A 19,391-nucleotide genomic window follows, 5' to 3' on the forward strand; every position below is an offset into this window, starting at 1 on the left:
CACTTTAAACCTTCATCAAGAAAAAGAGCGGCAACATGGTTAAACAGAGTTACTTTGGGCAACCATCTCCGGCAAGGAGCCTGTCAAGGGGACCAGCAACGTCCAACAAAACAGTTACCTCCTCAAGGAAAGCAGTCTTCAGTCCAGTTCCAGCATCAGTGCCTCCACGCCACTGACTCGACAGAGCTGTCCTGATGCAAGGGATACAGTAGGCTAAATATGTTCAAGGATGCTGAAGAGGCTGCAGTCAACTGGGGTGTTCCTGGGGCTGCCCTTCGATCCACGGTCCTGGTGAGGTGTCTCTAGCCACAGGTGTCGACGTCCCAAGTCGTCTCTGGGTCAAAAGAAGTCCAGTCACCACTAGGCTACCAGTCGCTCGGTACAGCTGTTTCCTTCTTTTAGCGATAACTTCTGGGCAACCAATCTACACTCCGACGAATCTCACTTGAGTGCAACTTTTGAGCATCAGGTCCTGGTCTCCTAGGCTGCACAGCAGAGAGGAGCAGAGATCACTAAATCTAGGCTACAAACTTGCCTGGAAGACTTCCTTAGCTTTTTTGGCCCTGTGCTGCAACCAGGCAGTCAGTCAACTCACTCTTGGAGTCTCTGCTTCAAACACAGCTTGGTGGACGACTTCTCCAACAGTAGGTCATAGCTCCTTTCCTTCGCTAGCCCAAGGAGCCGCAGGTGCAGTATAGCTTCAGTGCATTCTTTTCTTGGCCAGTTCCAAGGTCAGCAGGGGAGTCCTGCTTTTGGTTCTCTACTTCCAGTCCAGTGAAATCTGAGTTCTGGGGGGTAATGGTGACTCCTTTATGCCCAGAAAGAGCCCTTGGGAAGAGTTCATGGTCACTAGCCAATGGCCTACCAGTATTCCTCTGCCCTGATGACAACTTCCTGTGAAGTGTGGAATCTAGCTATTCCACAGTGTTCTAGTCTGCCCACTCTCAAGGTGGAAGAACCCCTTTCCTCTCTAGGTCTCAAGAACTTGGTACTCCATCTCTGAGACATGGCTAAGGATTAGTTACTTACCTGTAATCCTAGTTCTCATCCAGGGGTATACTCATCAAAGTCATAATCTATGAATAATCCCCGCCCATGTGCGGGATCCCGGAGCATATAGAAAAAAACATATATATACATATATATGCATATGTGAAAACATATACATGCAGCCTAAAATGTTTCAAACATGGCAATGCTGTAAATTACATAGGTTTGCATAGCAGTGCCCCCTAACCCATAAGGAAAAAAGGAAGCACCAAGCCAATTGTAACACAGCACTGCTTTATTGCCATAAAGCAAACTTGTAATTGTAGGCATTCGCCTGTAGGCTGCAGTAGAGTATAAAGAAACAAGAAAAACTGACACCTTGCCTTTAAGGCATTAGAGTAGGGAGACCGTGCCTTTAAGGCCTGCAGGAGACCCCCTGCTCCCATGATGCACTACAGGTGGCAGTTGGGCCAGTTCTTTTTGGCGGTGCATTCGCACCTGAACATATCTGGATTCCAGAAAACAATACCTTAAGGAGAACAATGCTTGTCCGGGGAGGTGGGTGGGTCGCTTATGACTTTGATGAGTATACCCCTGGATGAGAACTAGGATTACAGGTAAGTAACTAATCCTTCTCATCCAGGGGATACTCATCAATAGTCATAATCTATGAATAGAGTAGCAAGCCCATACCCAAAGTCTCGCGGACGAGCATCATAGCATTTAAGACTTGCAGTCACATCACATAACATAACCGTCATGCAAACAAGTTCCTTAAAGAAGCCTGCCCCACCTGGGCGTCGGCCTGTGCGTCTGAATCTAGGCAATAATGGCGCGTGAAAGTATGTACTGAGCGCCATGTAGCCGCTTTGCAAATCTCAGACATGGGAACGTTGCGAAGGAGAGCTACAGTCGAAGCCTTCCCTCGAGTAGAGTGTGCTCTAGGTCTACCCTGCAAAACCTTATGGGACAGTTGGTAAGCCAAGGCTATACAGGAGACAATCCATCAAGAAATGGACCTCTTGGAAGCAGCCAGCCCTGTGTTAGTGGGCCCGTAATTAACAAAAAGCCTGTCAGACTTTCTAAGTGAGAGAGTCTTAGCCAGATAAAATTTCAACACCCTCCGGGGATCAAGAGAATGTAAGGCTCTCTCCGGGGGAGTGGTTGGCTGCGGGAAAAAAGTGGGCAACGTGATCACCTGGTTAATGTGGAAGTCCGAGACCACCTTGGGCAGAAAACTCGGATGAGTACGGAGCACCACTCTATTAGCATGGAAAACCGTGTAAGGTTCCTTGCAGCAGAGGGCCTGAATCTCGCTCACCCTGCAGGCAGAAGTGATGGCCACCAAGAAGGCAGCCTTCCAGGTCAGGTGTTGCAAGGATGCCTTATGGATAGGTTCGAAAGGGGACCCCATCAGCTTAGAGAGTACAATGTTGAGTTCCCAGGACGGGGAAGGAGCCCTCACTGGTGGAAATACTTTCTTAAGCCCCTCTAAGAAATCCTTAACCACTGGCATCTGGAAGAATGAGGTCTGGGTAGGAGATTTCCTATAAGCTGTGATCGCAGCTAAATGGACTCTGATGGAAGAATATTTTAACCCAGACTTTGCCAAGTACAGTAAGTAGGGGAGGATAACCTGTTCTTGACCCCGGATCGGATCAAGGGCGTTATCCCTACACCAAATACAGAATCTCTTCCACTTGCAGCCATAAGACTTCCTGGTAGAGGGTCTTTTCGCTTCACGGAGGATGTTCATACAGTCCGGTGGCAGATCTAAATGTCCATACTGGACGAATTCAGGAGCCATGCTGTCGACCGGAGGGAGGGGAGGTTGGGATGGAACACTCTCCCCTTGTCCTTGGTCAACAAGTCCGGAAGGCAAGGCAACCTCCGGTGTGGCACCTCCGACAAATGGAGTAGGTCCGGGTACCACCATTGGCGGGGCCACTCCGGGGCTATTAGGATCATCCGAGTCCTGGCCCTGTAGAACTTCTGTATCACAGCTGGGATGAGGGGGAGAGGAGGAAAAGCGTATAGCAATGTCCTGGACCAGCTGATCAAAACAGCGTTCCCCTGAGACCCCCGTTGGGGGAACCTGGAGGCGAAGACGGGGCATTTTGTGTTTGTCGCGTCTGCAAAGAGATCGATGTCCGGTACTCCCCACAGCCGGAAGATCTGAGCGACGCCTTCGTTGAGCACCCAGTCGTGCGCTTCGACGAAGTCTCTGCTGAGGCCGTCTGCCTGCACGTTCAGGGTCCCTGGCAGGTGGACGGCAACGATCGACAGGCCTCTCGCCAGAAGCCATCTCCAGATGGACTGAGCCTCCAGCGACAGCACTCGAGATCTGGTGCCTCCTTGCTTGTTCAGATAGAACATAGTCGTGGTGTTGTCTGTCTGAACCTGCACATGGTTGGTGTGGAGGGATGGGTACAGGGATTTGAGCGCGAGATGAACCGCTCGGAGCTCCAAGAAGTTGATGTGATAACTCTGCTCGATATCGGACCAGAGACCTTGTACTTGAAGCTGGCCCATATGAGCACCCCAGCCCTGCATGGAGGCATCCGTTACCACTGTCTGTGTCGGTGGCGCTTGATGGAAAGGAACGCCGTGAAGTAGATGGGAGCGTTTCATCCACCACCTGATGGAGTCTTTGGCTGCTTGGTGAAGGGAAAGAAGATCGTCCCATCGGCCAGACCTCTGTGACCACTGATCCTCTAGGTCTTGTTGCAGAGGTCGCATGTGAAGACGTGCATTGGGTACAATGTAAATGCACGAAGCCATCGACCCCAGAAGAGAAGACACTTGCCTGGCTGTGGGAAATGCGGTGTTGAGAAGCTTGCGGCATTTCTGAAGCATGGATGATGACCTCTCCTCCGAAGGACACACGCTTGCCTTTGCGGAGTCCAGAGAGGCGCCCAGGTAGTGAATCCGCTGAGTGGGATGGAGGACCGACTTCTTGTAATTGACCTGTAGAGCCAGTGATCGTAGCAGCCGGAGGCAAAATGATAGATGACTCCGGAGACGAGCCGGCGTTGAACTTTTCAGGAGACAGTCGCCCAGATAAGGGTAGACGAATATCTTCCGCTTGCGGAGGAAGGCAGCCACCACCGCCATACACTTTGAGAATGTTCGTGGAGCGGATTTGAGGGCGAATGGCAGGACTCTGTACTGATAGTGCCGACGAGAGACCTGAAATCTGAGAAATTTTCCATGCTTCGCCGATACAGGGATATGAAAGTAAGCATCCTGAAGGTCGATGGCGCACATCCAGTCCCCCTGGTGGAGATGCGGGAAGATCTGGTGCAGGGCCAGCATTCGGAATTTCTCTTTTCTGACAAATCCGTTCAGGAGCCGGAGATCGAGAATGGGTCTGTACTCCGTGACCGCTCCTCGTTTTGGAACTAGAAAATACCGGGAGTACACTCCTTGATTTCTCTGCCCGGGTGGAACTTCCTCTATGGCGTGCTTGGAAAGGAGTGTGGCCACTTTGTCCTGTAAAAGTCGTTTTTGGATTTGAGGGAGTGCCTGCCTCCGTGGTGGTATCTGCGGAGGGGGAGACTTGAACCGCAGCAAGTAGCCATGCTGCACAATATTCAGCACCCATCTGTCTTTTGTAATTGCTTCCCACTCTGCCAGGTGAACACTGATACTTCCTCCTACCGGAGTGGCGAACGAGCGCGGAGGAAGTAAGACCTCACTGCTTCGAAAGCTGCTTGGTGGAGGACTGCTGCTGTTTTGCATGTCCCCTTCCTCTGCCGCGGCCCCTTTGCTGGAACTGGGACCTCTGTTGATTTTGGGAGGACCATTGGGGTGTTTGAACGCGCTGATGGAATGCACGTTTGTCGCCCTGACGAAAGCGCTTACAGAACTCCTTCCGCTTTTCCAGCCCCACAGCCTTAACCGTATCCAACTCCGCCTTCATCTTGCTCATCTGGTCGTCTGCGTGCGCCCCAAACAAAGACGACCCGTTAAAGGGGAGATTGAGAATCCTCTTCTGCGCATCCGGCTTGAGGCCCGTTAGCCTCAGCCAGGCCGATCGCCGTGAACAGACGCCCTGCGAGTAGCCATGCGCGGCGAGATCCGAGGCATCGGCAGCCGCGCTGATGATTTGGTTGGCTACCAGCCCGCCTTCCTGGAGAATTTCTGTGAAATCCTGCCGGTCCTCTCTCGGCAATTTTTCAGCGAACCTTGTAAGGGAATCCCACAAAGAACGATCATATCGCCCTAGCAGGGCTGAAGCGCTAGCCACCTTCATGTGCGAGGCAGAGGTGCTGCACATTCTTCTGCCGTAAGAGTCCATCAGCTTGCTGTCTTTCTCAGGGGGGACAGAAGATGACACTGAGGCCGAGTGAGCTTTCATGGCCGCCGCTACGATCACCGAGTCCGCTGGCGGGTCCGCCCTCAAGAACAAGGGATCCTCCGCCTTGTACTTCTTCGCTATTCGGGACGGCACCGCGCCCACCGTAGCCGGAGTAAGGAACGTGGCCATGGCAGGTTCCAACAATCCTGGCACCAAAAGTAGCAGAGGTCAGGGTGCTGACCAGTGGTGCAATGTATCAAAGATGACTGAAGTGGGTGCCAGAGGGGTGTGCAATGTGATGTTCAGTTTTTGCTCACCTCTACCCAGAACGTCGGAGAAAGTGGTGATGTCATCCACCGGGGAAACTCTAGAAGGAGGTGTAGAAGAGAAGGTCGGAGAGTAGTCCCGGACCGAGGACCTTGTAGATGAAGAGCCAGTATACGATTTGCTGCGTCGCCTCTTGTGGGGGCGGTCGCTGTGGTGAGCCCTGGACCGTGACCTTTGCTTTGACGGAGATCTTGGTCGTTTGTGTGTGGATCGACGGTCCCTGGAACGAGACCGACGTGGGGGAGGAGGCCTCGGACTCCCTCGAGGAGACTTACTCCGATGCAGAGAGAAGCGGGATGGAGAATACGTGCGGGAGTATTCCGATCCCGGACTCCTACATGTGCCAGCGCCCACATCCTCCAGCCAGCGAGGTGACAGTCTGAACCTCTCTTGAGCCTTAGGCGAGTTCTCCGGAGAGATCTGCACGATGTACAGGCCTGGAGACGATGACCGCTCTTCTGAAGTGACTCGTCTCTCCGCGGGCACTGCGCCTTTATCCTTCGACGTCGACCCCCTCGACGTCGACGATGTTTGCGTCACCATAGGTGCCAAGTGTTGAGTCTGGTGTTCAGACCTCGACGGCGGTCTCGACGCTTAACGCCAACGGCGTTGCGGAGACATAGACGCTGATCGCCTTCGCCCCGGTACCTGACGTGGACCGGAGGACCTCGACCGTCCCTGACGTCGACCTGGTGACTTTGACGGCGACCTCCCTCGACGTCGACTAGGCGACTTCGACGTCGACCTTCCATGACGCCGACTTGGGGACTTCGACGGCGACCTTCTACGACGTCGACCTGGTGACCTCGACCTGCCATGGCGCCGAGTGGGGGTTTGTCTGGATGTAGAGCGACCCACTCGCAGCGAAACGTACGTCGCCTCTCTCGACGCCGAACCCCTCGAGGGCGGCGGAGAGTGTCTCGACATCGACGGAAGCCTCGTCGTCGACGGAGACAGTCCAGATCTCACCGGACTAGCAGCCTTCGAGTCCGAAGGACTGCGCCTCGACGCCGACTTACTTTTACGCGGCGGAGAATCTCGACGGTGAGATGACCCTCTTGATGGCGAAGTCGTCCTCTCGTGTGATGACGGTACCTTCGACGTCGACGACGAATGACGTGCAACCTTGGTCTTCCTGGAGTCAGGAGAGGTGGTATGTCGCCGTTTTTGAGCCTGGGTAGCTGAAGGTGGTCTAGAAGAAGAATGATCGTCCTCCCGACGGCTTCTTTCCTTCTCCAGCTGGGCATGTAACTTGATGCGCTCTCTGTCCCTCAGAGTGCGCTTGGAGAACTTCTGGCAGTGGGGGCACCGGTCAGGAGTGTGTTTAGATGGCAAACACAGGATACACACCGAGTGTGGGTCTGCCAGCGCCATCTTATTTCCACAAGAAGGGCATTTCCTAAATAAAGGAGGCATACTGACTGGAAAAATTTCGCAGTTTTCCAGTACACCAGTAGAAAACGCCTTCAGGAACCAGAAGCTGTCGAAATTTTAGAGAAAAAATCAAATCTTCAAAACTTTCAGTCAAAGACTGAAGAGCTCAAGCTCCAGGATCCTCACAGAAGGAGTCGGAAAAAAGAACTGGCCCAACTGCCACCTGTAATGCATCATGGGAGCAGGGGTCTCCTGCAGGCCTTAAAGGCACGGTCCCCCTACTCTAATGCCTTAAAGGCAAGGTGTCAGTTCATAGATTATGACTATTGATGAGTATCCCCTGGATGAGAAGGATTAGTTACTTACCTGTAATCCTAGTTCTCATCCAGGGGTATACTCATCAAAGTCATAAGCGACCCACCCACCTCCCCGGACGAGCATTGTTCTCCTTAAGGTATTGTTTTCTGGAATCCAGATATGTTCAGGTGCGAATGCACCGCCAAAAAGAACTGGCCCAACTGCCACCTGTAGTGCATCATGGGAGCAGGGGGTCTCCTGCAGGCCTTAAAGGCACGGTCTCCCTACTCTAATGCCTTAAAGGCAAGGTGTCAGTTTTTCTTGTTTCTTTATACTCTACTGCAGCCTACAGGCGAATGCCTACAATTACAAGTTTGCTTTATGGCAATAAAGCAGTGCTGTGTTACAATTGGCTTGGTGCTTCCTTTTTTCCTTATGGGTTAGGGGGCACTGCTATGCAAACCTATGTAATTTACAGCATTACAATGTTTGAAACATTTTAGGCTGCATGTATATGTTTTCACATATGCATACATATGTATATATATGTTTTTTTCTATATGCTCCGGGATCCCGCACATGGGCGGGGATTATTCATAGATTACGACTATTGATGAGTATCCCCTGGATGAGAACTATGGGCTACACGCCCACAGAGAAAACGGTTTGGCAAGTAGTTCCCCTCTCTGTCCCCGTCTACCTATACTCTAAGGCAGCCCCTCCCACGTGTGCTTGCTACTTGCCCTTCAAACGCAGCTTCCCCTCTTAAGCTTGTCTTTTGATGCCTTTTGGGCCAACATCCAATGTGGCTTCCTGCCAGGAGGAAGTAACACCTCCACCAGTGGTAGGCCTCTATTGTCACTTTTCCTGGAAGTCGTTCACACATGTCCGTAGAAGGCTGTCTCATGGTCAACCTACGCAAATGGCCACTGGACAACTGCGCAACAAAGTGGCAACTTATTAAAGGTTGCATGTGGCAGCAAGTTACATTAGTTTCGACTTGGGCATCAAGTCAACCTTAATGTAACAAGTTGTTCGAGACCTTGAAGTATCAACTTTGGCAGTCCCATTCAGTAGTTTCCACAGCTGAGTTGTCAGCGTGCAACTCTGTACTTGCCAATATGGCTACCAGTCCATCTCCAAGAAAAAATGACAATAGTGGGTTTTACTGCTAGAACACATTAAACAAATGTTCTACTTTACTAATGAGCTGCACCCTGCCTTAGGACTCAATAGGCCTGCTATAGAGGTGCTTTATACAAATAAAAAAGTGAGTTTCAGTTTGCCGTTGAACAAAATAACGTCGAGTTAGTAGTTTAAAACTGCCCTTCCAGATGCGGTGGCAGACTGTGAGCCAAGTTTTACTTTGTCATACTTGTGGTGGCACAACTAGAGCTGAAGCCCACGAGTGACACCTTAACTTATAGGCCCAAGGTGCCCCTGGTACCATATACTATGGACTTGCAAGTAATTTAAGTTATGCCAAACAGATGTAAGCCAATCAACCATGTACCTTTTTGTGAGGAAATGGTGTGTCTATAGTGTGGTTGTTCAACCTCATAGTGTAATACACTAAAAACCCTTACTTTTCGTTTGTCAAACCTTCAGCTCAACATATGGTAGCTGTGGCTCTGAGCTGCAAAGCTTACACAAACAAACAAGTAAAAAGCAATTAAACAGCACCAAAAGAATTGTCCATACAAGACACCATAGAAGTCCAACACCAATTTATAAAAATAGATAGTTTTTTTATATTCCAGAAATATAGAATTTACAAGGTATAATAAATCAAGGTATTTTCACCCAACCACAAATAAGCATTGCCAAATTCAACTAATTTGACACTTAGAAACGTTTTCACTAAAAGGTTTGGGCTCGGTGTAATGCGGTCACTTGAAGTCACTTAAGGGGACCAACTCCTGTTGGTAGCCAGTCAGGGGGAACGGCAAGGTCCTCTGAAACAGTTACCTCAGCAGAAGAACCAGTCTCCAGTCAGTTTCGGGCACTTTTATCTTTTGCAGGACTTTCCTATGGAAGTTGTCCTGATGCAAGGGATGAAAGATACTGAAGATGCTCAAAGGATGCTGTGGTTATGATGCGTTTGATGGGGGTCTTGCTACGACAACTCCTTGGTCCACGAAGGAGGTGAAGCAGTTCAGTCAATGACCCTCAAAGCCCTCTTGTTGCTCTCAGAAATCCAGTAGCCATTGGACTACCAGCCGCCATGTATCACAGTGCCTTGCCAACCCTTACTGGGCTGATGACTGGTCCTCTGGAGGTCCCAGCTGCATCTCGACGACACTCCCGGGTTCAGCAAACGCTGGTGCACTTTTGTGTGTCGGCTATTGGGGGCAGCAGTTAGCGGCAGGTTGAAGACGGGGGGCTATGAACTTGCCCCAGCAGGCTTCTCAGCTGCTGTGTCCCTGTGCTGTGAGCAGATGACCAGGTCATTGGCCCTTGGAGTCTGCTGGCTTTGGCTGGGCTCTGGAGACAACTTCTTCTTGAGCAGGACACAGCAGGCATGGTCCCTCTCATTTTCTAGCCATCAAGTTCAGCAGGTGCAGTCCATGCTAGTGCTGCCTCTCTTTGCTGGCTCCACAGTACAGAAGGAAAGTCCTCCTTTAAGTTCAGTACAGAGCGGAGTTCAGGGCACATGGGGTTAGTTTCAGAAATGCCCTCAGGGCAGGATTTGTTTGGTAGCCAATGGGCTACCAGGTTCCCTCCCACCGGATTACCACATACTGCCAAGTGTGCCATCTGTTACCCCAGGATGCACCATTTTGTCCACTTCCAATATGGTAGCACCCCTTCCCCAGTGAGTAGAGCTCAATGCCCAACCCAGAGTGATAGATACCAAGGGAGCTACATGCTTCGAGAAAACTAGTTTGGCAACTGGTTTCCTCTCTCCTGTTCCAAGTGCTAGCCTATCTACCTGATAATGGAGCAGCCCCTCTCCTAATTGTTACCCATTTGTCCTTCTGCCTTTTGGGCCCACACCTGTGTAGGCCTCTGTTGTACCCTTTCCTGGGAACCGTTAGCATGTCTCCCACGATTGCAGAAAGCTGTCTTGGTGACGGAATCCCATGTGCAACTAGTATGGGCACAGGGCAACAAAGACAACAAAGCGGCAACTTTGCTAAAGATGCACACTGCGCATGAGGTTGTTCACAGGGTATAGACTTACCACTCCTAGACCCTTCATAATTAGGCAGTACATTCACTGAATTATGTATATCCATATGACGTAAAGCCCCGGCCATGTACGCAAGGGTAAAGGATACTTCTCACAATGGGGAAGCGAAATGAGTAGCTTGTGCCAAGGTTGTTTTGTTGGTCTGTGTATTCACAGGCTTTTACTGTTGTTCTGTTATACTGGTACTATTCTAAAACGTATTACATCCTCTTTTTTATGTAATCTGCTTCGGCACTACAAAAATGTCAATAAAATTTGTTTAAAAAAAAATAAAGTTGCACAGTGCAACTTTTTACACTAATTTCGACCAGAGAAAGTTAATATAACAAATTGTTTAATGCCTTGGATGACCCACTTTGGTTGCACCAATCCACAATTAGCACCACTCTATTTGCAAATTGGGCGACAAAGTCTTTCCACAGTAAAAACAGCAAATTCAAATTTATATTATGAATTACAAAAAAAGTGTCCTGCCCATGAGATATGTTGCACTCTGTATTAGGACTTGATAGGCCTGCAATAGGGTTGACTTACACATGTGCCAGGGAAAAGCCTGGCTTTGCTATTCCTTTAAATGGCAAAGTCAGGTGAAGCAGTTTAAATTGCTCTTCTAGTCTGCAAAAGGCAACTGGGAGTCTTGTTTTGCTTGAGTAACACCCAGCGTGGCACAACCAGTGCTGCAGTTTTTGAGGTGACCCTCCAACTTACATGCCCTGGGTAGCCGGGGTACCATTTACTAGGGACTTACACGCAAGTTAGCATCATAAATTAATTATGGGCCAATTCGAAATACATGTTTACGGGTAAGGGCACTGGCACTGAGGTCTGGTTAGCAGGCCACAGAGTTGAAAAACCAGCAGCAGGAGTCAAAAACTTGGAGGTGACCATACAAAAAGAGGCATTGCCTTACAAAAGGTCAGGCAGAACATCAGTCCCATCAGTCTGGTCCCGGGGACCCTGGCTGTAGCCATCCCTTTCATGTATTGTCATCAGGGTGGAGGGAGGCAGGAATGTTTCTAAGTGCATGTTTAATAATACTTCTCAATAAAGTAATATAACCTGATGTGGTGAAATGCTTCCACATTTTAATTAACACACTTTTATGAATTTACCAGGATTGAACAAGGATCGTCACAAAGAGGTACTGCACATGTGTTACGCTATGCCAGTCGGAGAGATTGTAGAAAAAGGGTTGCGACTCAGCCAGCTTCTGAGGCAGCATCTGATATGTTATAATTCTTTGCCGCAATTTAAAAAGCACATGAGAAGCACTTCTCAAGACAGACCATATCCAAGTGCACTCCAAGCTGCTACTCAATCCTTGACAAAGCACTACAGCACCATGCTCAGGGGCTGGCAAAAGCATTGTGCATGTCTTGGGCTGTATATCCTACCTTCTAATGAACCAATGAGAAAAACACTATTATTGACTGCATTCAGCCAATTAGAACCAGTGGTGCTGGAACAATTTTCAGACGGGGAGGGAAGATGGTCTGGCCATCAAAGTTAAATCACTGAAGATATAGGTATTATGAAAAATCGAAGCGCCACACAAAGAGCAAGTATAGGAAATGAGCCATGCACATGCATGCATAGGTAAGAGTGTGGTAAGTAGCCGGCCGGTGGTGCATTTTGGAGCACACAGTCACAAATAAATGACTGAAGCATTATGTGCTAGAGCTCAGTCATTTACAGACAGCACATTTTTCACTAAAATGGCCACAAAATTTCCCACTGACCATATAGTGTACAACTAATAATGCACAATTTCAACAAATATTTATCATTGCACATCACCAAGTGTTTCGATTTGTTTTGATGCTATTAAAATCTTTGTTTCTATCACATTTAAAAAAAAAGTGCCCTGACATATTTTAAGTATTTGTACAGTTAATTTACAATTTAAATATGTGTTATGAAAATCTGGCATCCTTCAGCCTCTCCTTTCATACTCGCAGCACCCACACAGTAGGCTCTAGAAATAGTTCACCCTGATTAAAAATGACTCGCAACGGCAAGTGGGTGAGTAGATTATTTGAGGCCTATTTTGTATCAGTTAGGTCACATTTAATTTATAACACATGGTATGGTATGTAAAATTAAACTCTACTATACAATTTGAAAAGCCTTAAAATTTAAATGTACCTTTTGCCATTTTTCCAGTTGTTTTGTTACATAACCTCGCTCATTTAAGTAGGAGAATCCCTTTGGAATGGACAAGAATCTAAGAATGTAATATCAAATAATTAATTCAAAACAATAAGCAAATGTCAATGTTAAAGAAATTATTTAAGCGATTTTAGAAATAGCTTTACTCACCTGAGTAGCAGAAGTAAACCTTTATCTCCTAGATGGGAGAGGGCTGGTTTCATCTGGATGAGAGCATGAAGATTTGCCTAATAAAGAAGACAAATAAATGTTATACTGATTGGTTTATACTCATGTCTAAATTCTAAAATATTCTTAATGTCTTTAGGAACTCCATACAACCAATTTCTGCCAATAATTAACTTGCAACAATTTCAGAAATAAATATCACTAAAGTTAACCGGTCCCTATTATCTGCAACTGGGTGTTATTTCTTAATGCACAAGTTACTACTTGTGTAACGATATATCTGTAAGAGACATTAGTTAGTGATAGATTCCTTACCTTAGAATATTTCCCAGGCGTCAGTCTGGATCCGGAAAGTTTTCTGCTTAGCAGTACCCATGTGCGCCAGTAGGTGGCGCCGAGCGGATCCGCGCCCGTTAATCGCGTCATGCGCGCCGGGACTACATCACGGAGGCTACTTAGGCGCCACCCATGTGCGATGACGTCAGTTCTGTACACAACTTTCCGCGCCGAAATGCAGAGTCATGCGAGAAACTGACCTTTGGTGCATAAAACTAGGGCCCTAAAAGGGGATGACCTTAACCATAGTAATCAGTTCGCAGAACGGGGAGGATGGGTGGGGCGGTAAGGGATCTATCACTAACTAATGTCTCTTACAGATATATTGTTACACAAGTAGTAATTTGTGCATCTGAAAGAGACACGTTAGTGATAGATTCCTTACCTTAGAATACATACCCCAGCAATACCAACCCCGGTGGTGGGTCTGCGAACGAGATTACACCAGAAAGTCACGGAGCACATAACGGCCAAAGAAGCTGTCTCTCCGAACAGGTCAAGGCAGTAGTGCTTGGTAAACGTGTGCAGCGAGGCCAACGTAGCTGCTTGACAAATATCCTGCAAGGGGACACCGCGTCCCAAGGCAGTAGTGGCTGCAGTTGCCCTGGTCGAATGGGCATGTAGTCCCACAGGAGGCTCCTTCTTGGCCAAGGAGTAACAGGCTTTGATGCACAGAACGACCCACCGGGAGATGGTCTGTTTGTTCACCGCCCGACCTCTTTTGGCGCCCACGTAGCCAACAAAGAGCTGATCATCCACCCGGAACAGCTGGGTACCCTGCAGATAGAAGGCAACCGCACGTTTTGGGTCCAGACGGTGGAGCCGCTCCTCTTCCCTTGAAGGATGCAGAGGCGAAAAAAAGAAGAAAAAAAAAGGTGGGCAAAGTGATGGTCTGCCCGATGTGGAAGGGCGTGACAACCTATGGCAAGAAAGAAGGACGTGTCCTCAGAATCACCTTGTCCGGATGAACAGAAAGGAAAGGAGGTTTAGAAGAAAGAGCCTGGAGCTCACTCACTCTCCTGGCAGAGGTGATAGCTACCAGGAAAGCCGTCTTGAGAGTAAGAAGATGTAAGGGACAGTTATGAAGGGGCTCAAAGGGAGCGCACATCAGAAGAGTCAAGACAAGATTCAAGTCCCACTGAGGCATTACGAAGGGCACAGGTGGGAACGTATGCGTAATGCCCTTAAGAAAACGGTTAACAATCGGGGACTTAAAAAGAGAAGGCTGATCTGGAAGCCGTAGAAAGGCAGAAATGGCCGAAAGATAACCTTTAAGAGTGCCCAGAGCAGAGCCCTGCTGGGACAAAGAAAAAAGGAACAGAAGAACCTCAGAATGAGGGGCACAAAGGGGATCCACAGTCTTAGCGGTGCGCCATGCAACAAATCTGTTCCACCTACAGCCGTATACCGTATTAGTGGAGGGATGCCTGGCTGCCAGGATGACATCACAGACTTCGGGAGGAAGATCGAAAGGTGTCAACTGTCGCCGCTCAATCTCCAAGCATGGAGGTGGAGGCTGGACAGGTTCGGGTGGATGACCGTCCCCTGCTGCTGCGACAGAAGATCCTCCCGAAGAGGCAGGCGGATCGGGGGATCGATGCTCATACTGAGTAGCTCGGGGCACCATACTCTTCAAGCCCAGTCCGGAGCCACAAGAATAACTTGGGCCCGGTCGCGCCTGATCTTCTTCAGCACTCTGGGCAGAAGTGGTATAGGCGGACAGGCGTACAACAGACCGCAGCTCCACTCGAGACGAAAAGCGCCTCCGAGCAAGTGCCGCCTTGGAAATTCCAACGCGCAGAACTGATGACATTGCGCGTTCTCTTCGGTGGAGAATAGATCTAACCAAGGCTCTCCCCATCGCAGAAAGAGACCTTGCACCACGTCCAAGTTCAGACGCCACTTGTGATCCACCATGTACCGGCGGCTGAGTTTGTCCGCCCTGGCGTTCAGAGAACCCGCCAGGTGTTGAACCACCAAGGTAATGCCTTGATGTCCCAGCCACGTCCAGAGGCGCAGAGCCTCCTGACACCGGTTCCACGACCCCACCCCACCCTGTTTGTTGCAATACCACATGACACCTGCACTACACCTCCCCGGACAGAGGAAAGGAATGCCTTCAGTACAAGCCGGATCGCCCGTAGCTCCAGGAGGTTGATATGGAGCCGGGACTCCGCCAGAGACCAGAGGTCTCTGATCTCCACCTCTCCCATGTGGCCTCCCCAACCCAGGAGGGACGCATCCATCACTACTGTGTGCTCCGGTTGGGGAAAGGAGAGGGATCTGCCATTGACCCAATCGCGATTCGTGAGCCACCACTGAAATTGCCGTGCAGCGCCCTCCGAGATCTGGACATGATCGGACAGGTTGCCCTGATGCTGTGCCCACTGGAACTTCAGGTCCCACTGCAGAGCCCGCATATGCCATCTGGCATGCGATACTAGCAGGATGCAGGAGGCCATCAGGCCCAGAAGCCGGAGGGTCATCCTGACTGAAATCCGGGATAGAGGCTAAAAGAGCGGAACCATAGCCTGAATATCCCGGACTCGCTGTTCGGGAGGATAAACCCGAAACAGCGTCAAATCCAGAACCGCTCCGATGAAAGGGAGCATCTGAGGGGGACTCGGGTGCGACTTCGGCACATTGATGGAGAACCCCAGCAGATGCAGGAGGTCGGCCGTAGTCTGGAGGTGGGAGACAACTGCCTGGGGCAAACCCGCCTTCAACAGCAAGTCATCGAGGTAGGGGAAGACTGACACCCCTGACCTGTGCAGATGAGCTGCGACCACCACCATCACCTTCGTGAACATCCGAGGGGCGCTGGTAAGGCCGAAGGGGAGCACGGCAAACTGAAAATGCTCCTGGCCTACCGTGAACCGCAGGTAACGCCGGTTGGCCGGCAGGACGGGAATGTGAAAAAAAGATTCCTGCAAGTCCAACGCTACCATCCAGTCTCCAGGGTCCAGGGCAGACAGGACCTGAGCCAGAGTCAGCATCTTGAACTTCTCCTTTCTGAGGAAGCGATTGAAGTCCCCGGAGGTCCAAGATGGGGCGCAGGCCCCCCCTTGTCCTTCTTGGAGACCAGGAAGTAGTGGGAATAGCAACCACTCCCTACTTCCGGATCGGGAACATTTTCGATGGCCCCCTTGGCCAGGAGGGCTGTAACTTCCTGACGGAGAAGAGCCAAATGATCCCCCGACATGTGGTGGTACCGAGGTGGCATGGCTGGAAGGGGGGACAGAAAGGGGAGCGAGTAACCTTGGAAGATTATCTGCAGCACCCACTTTTCCGACGTAATCTCGCGCCAGTGGTGAAGGATGAGGTGAACCCTGGCACCCACTGGCGTGGAGTGTCCCCTGAAGATCAGATTAGGAAGGTTTCGAGGCAGAAGCGGCAGGTGTGGAAGTGGACTGCCCCGCACGCTGGTTACCAGCCCCGCCCCTGCGGAACACAAGCCCGCGGCCTCGCTGAGGCTGGTTCTGCACAGGCTTGCTCGAAGAGCGAGCCAGGGTACCCCTGCCGTGGCCACGAAAGGAACGAAACCCAGTCGTGGCAGGACCCAAAGACTTGGCCGTGGCGAGAGTCTTTCAAGCGCTCCAGGGCATTGTCAGCCTCATCACCAAAGAGGCAGGAGCCATCTAAGGGCATGTCCATGAGTGAGCCCTGGACATCGGGCGAGAAGCCAGTGGAACGCAACCAGGCGTGGCGCCGCAACGCCACCATCGTGGAAATCGCCCTGCCCTACGAATCAGCGATGTCCAAACCACACCTGATGGCAAACTTCGACGTATCCTTGCCCTCCGCAATTGCTTGGGAAAGGACAGCCTGGACCTCCTCAGAGCACGGAGGCAGAACCTCCGCCACCGAATCCCACACTGCGTGGGAGTAATGGCCCAACAAGCAGGCGGTATTAACCGATTTTAAACCCAAACTGGCTGAGAACAACCTCTTGCCACATTGGTCCAGCCTCTTAGAGTCCTTATCCAACTGAGCCGAGGGAAAGGCACTCTGCGATGTCGAGGCTCTGAATGACCAGGCTCTCAGGCGTGGGGTGAGTGGTCGAGCGACGTTCTTATCCACCGGCGCCCCCGAGGCCGGCCGCAACCAAGTACCCAAGAGGACTTCGGTAAGGGCCTCACTGAAAGGGAGCAGCGGCTCGGACGACGTAGACGCCGCCTGGAGCACCTCCGTAAGGAGGTTTGTCTTAAGGGCCACCGTAGGGAGGTCGAGGTGGAGAGTCTCCGCGGCTCAACGCAGCACCATAGTGTAGGGAGCGCCTCCCTCCATAGTAGGCGGAGGCAAACCCCGGGTCAGAAGACACATCAAGTTCACCCACATCTTGAAGGTCATCCACCCAATTCTGCTCGGAGTCACACTACCGCGCAAGGGGTTCCTCGGAGCTGTCCCAGACCTCATCCGGCTCCGGGGTAGAAGGAGCCGGCAGCGGGACCAGAGCCGGAGAGGGGGCCAGCGTGCCGGACAGGGCCGAACCGGAGCCACATCCCAATGAGGATCCCAGGTCGGAACGAAATGGTCCGAGAACCTAGGCAGGGGCGGGATAAACGGCACCCAGTGCGGCGCCTGTGGTGGCGCTGGGGTCGGCGCCAAGGGTAGTGCCGGGGCCGGAGCCAGCGGCGTTGCACCTTGTGGCGCCAGAGCCGCGGGCGCTGGATCCAGTGGCTCCAGGGCTGGCGCCAGAGGCGGTGCCGCCGGTTTAACAGGATCTGGACATGGGGCCATGGGGCCCACAGGCGGGAGCCCGAGGCCTAAACATGCGGTCCAAGGCAGCAAGAAACTCTTGCCGGTGTCGTCCCGGCGTGCGCGACGCCAGTGACAGCTGCGGAGCCGCACTGCGCCACCAACTGGCACGCAGCAGTACTGCTAAGTAGAAATCTTTCTAGATCCAGACTGATGCCTGCGGAATATTCTAAGGTAAGGAATCTATCACTAACATGGCTCTTTCAGATATTGGCTTTTGCCACTGGATATGGCCACCTGAGACTTTAACACAAACTTAACAGCATTACAGATGAGTGCAGTTTAATATGTAAGGAGTACTTTATTTAGTGAGAAAATATTCTCAATATTAAAAAACAGCTCATTCAGGTTATATTTCAAATGCAATTTCTCACTCATTTCTGGACTCAATCGTACAATTGAGGTTAATTAGAAACATCAGTCATTACAAGCAGCTTTTATACTATCACAGAGCAGTATTTATGTATGTCTCCTTAAGGTTCTGTTTCTGAAACAGTATTTTAGAAAGGAAATCCCTAAGTTGTTTGCACAAGGATTCAATGTGGCTAACATATAAAAAGTGCTACAACATGAAATGTACCCAGCATTTATAAAGGATTAACTGTGAAATAAATGTTGAAAAGAAACAAAGTCACTTTGGGTCACACGAAAATACAGATAACAGCAACCCTGGTCAACTTCCGTTGTGGTTTTGGAGGATCATAAAAGTGGGTCACAAAAATAAATTAATCCAGACATGGAAGTGGATATATTAAAACAGATATATGTTAATTATGGAAGTATCCATCACGACTCATTTGTCCTTTAGTTATCACATTAGTTTTACCTAATAACAAGAAAAGAAGATGGCATAATTAGTTCTGAGTACCAGACTGTTCACTGTTGTGATTAAAGCTTGCACTCCTTTCAAGAGTTGTACTGACAACAGATTGAAGAAAGCAGTCCAAACAAGTGGTGGACATAAAAAAGTTATTTATGGATCTCAGATGAAGAGGAAGGCTTTTCCACAATTCTGCTGCCACAACAAATAACACCCTTCTAGACCGTTTGTTACGACTTTTTGGGTCACTAAAAGCTTATGATTAAGTTGAAAGTGTCTTTTAATGAGGATGTATATTTGTAAATGTGTTATAAAAATTGGACTGTCATTCTAGACAAGGTTTTGGATTATGCAAGTGCCTGGAAGTTATCCCAAACAGGGAGCCACCTCAAGACTTGAAGAGTTGCGACTGCATGTTCATTGTGCATCAACCAGCAGAGAGCTGTACTGCAGCATTTCTGGGGCATTTTAAGTTATGCAGTAAATATTGGGGAAATATAACAATAAACACAATTGGTATAATCACTTAAACAAAACCTCAACTTACTTGTTTCATAAGGTTTGGGGCTCTGGAATTCAAATATACTCTTGAAGAGGTGAAAGAAATTATTCTTTCAAACACTATCATTTATGAAGTCACCTTCAATTTGGGATGTAGG

General features: G+C 49.9%; 1 protein-coding gene across 4 annotated transcripts in view; it reads right to left on the minus strand.

The window, feature by feature from the left end:
- The window catches only part of RICTOR (RPTOR independent companion of MTOR complex 2), a 1,453,900-nt gene that overhangs the window by 1,042,866 nt on the left and 391,643 nt on the right, over positions 1-19,391 (minus strand). For all 4 annotated transcript variants that reach the window (XM_085631131.1, XM_085631133.1, XM_085631132.1 and 1 more), the window contains exons 24-25: positions 12,801-12,877; positions 12,627-12,705 (exon numbers count right to left, since the gene is read on the minus strand). In XM_085631131.1, coding sequence (XP_085487257.1) covers positions 12,627-12,705; positions 12,801-12,877 — 156 coding nt within the window. The remainder of the gene's footprint in view (positions 1-12,626; positions 12,706-12,800; positions 12,878-19,391) is intronic.

This window comes from Triturus cristatus, chromosome 2_1 (assembly GCF_964204655.1).
Source record: "Triturus cristatus chromosome 2_1, aTriCri1.1, whole genome shotgun sequence".
NCBI lineage: Eukaryota > Metazoa > Chordata > Amphibia > Caudata > Salamandridae > Triturus > Triturus cristatus.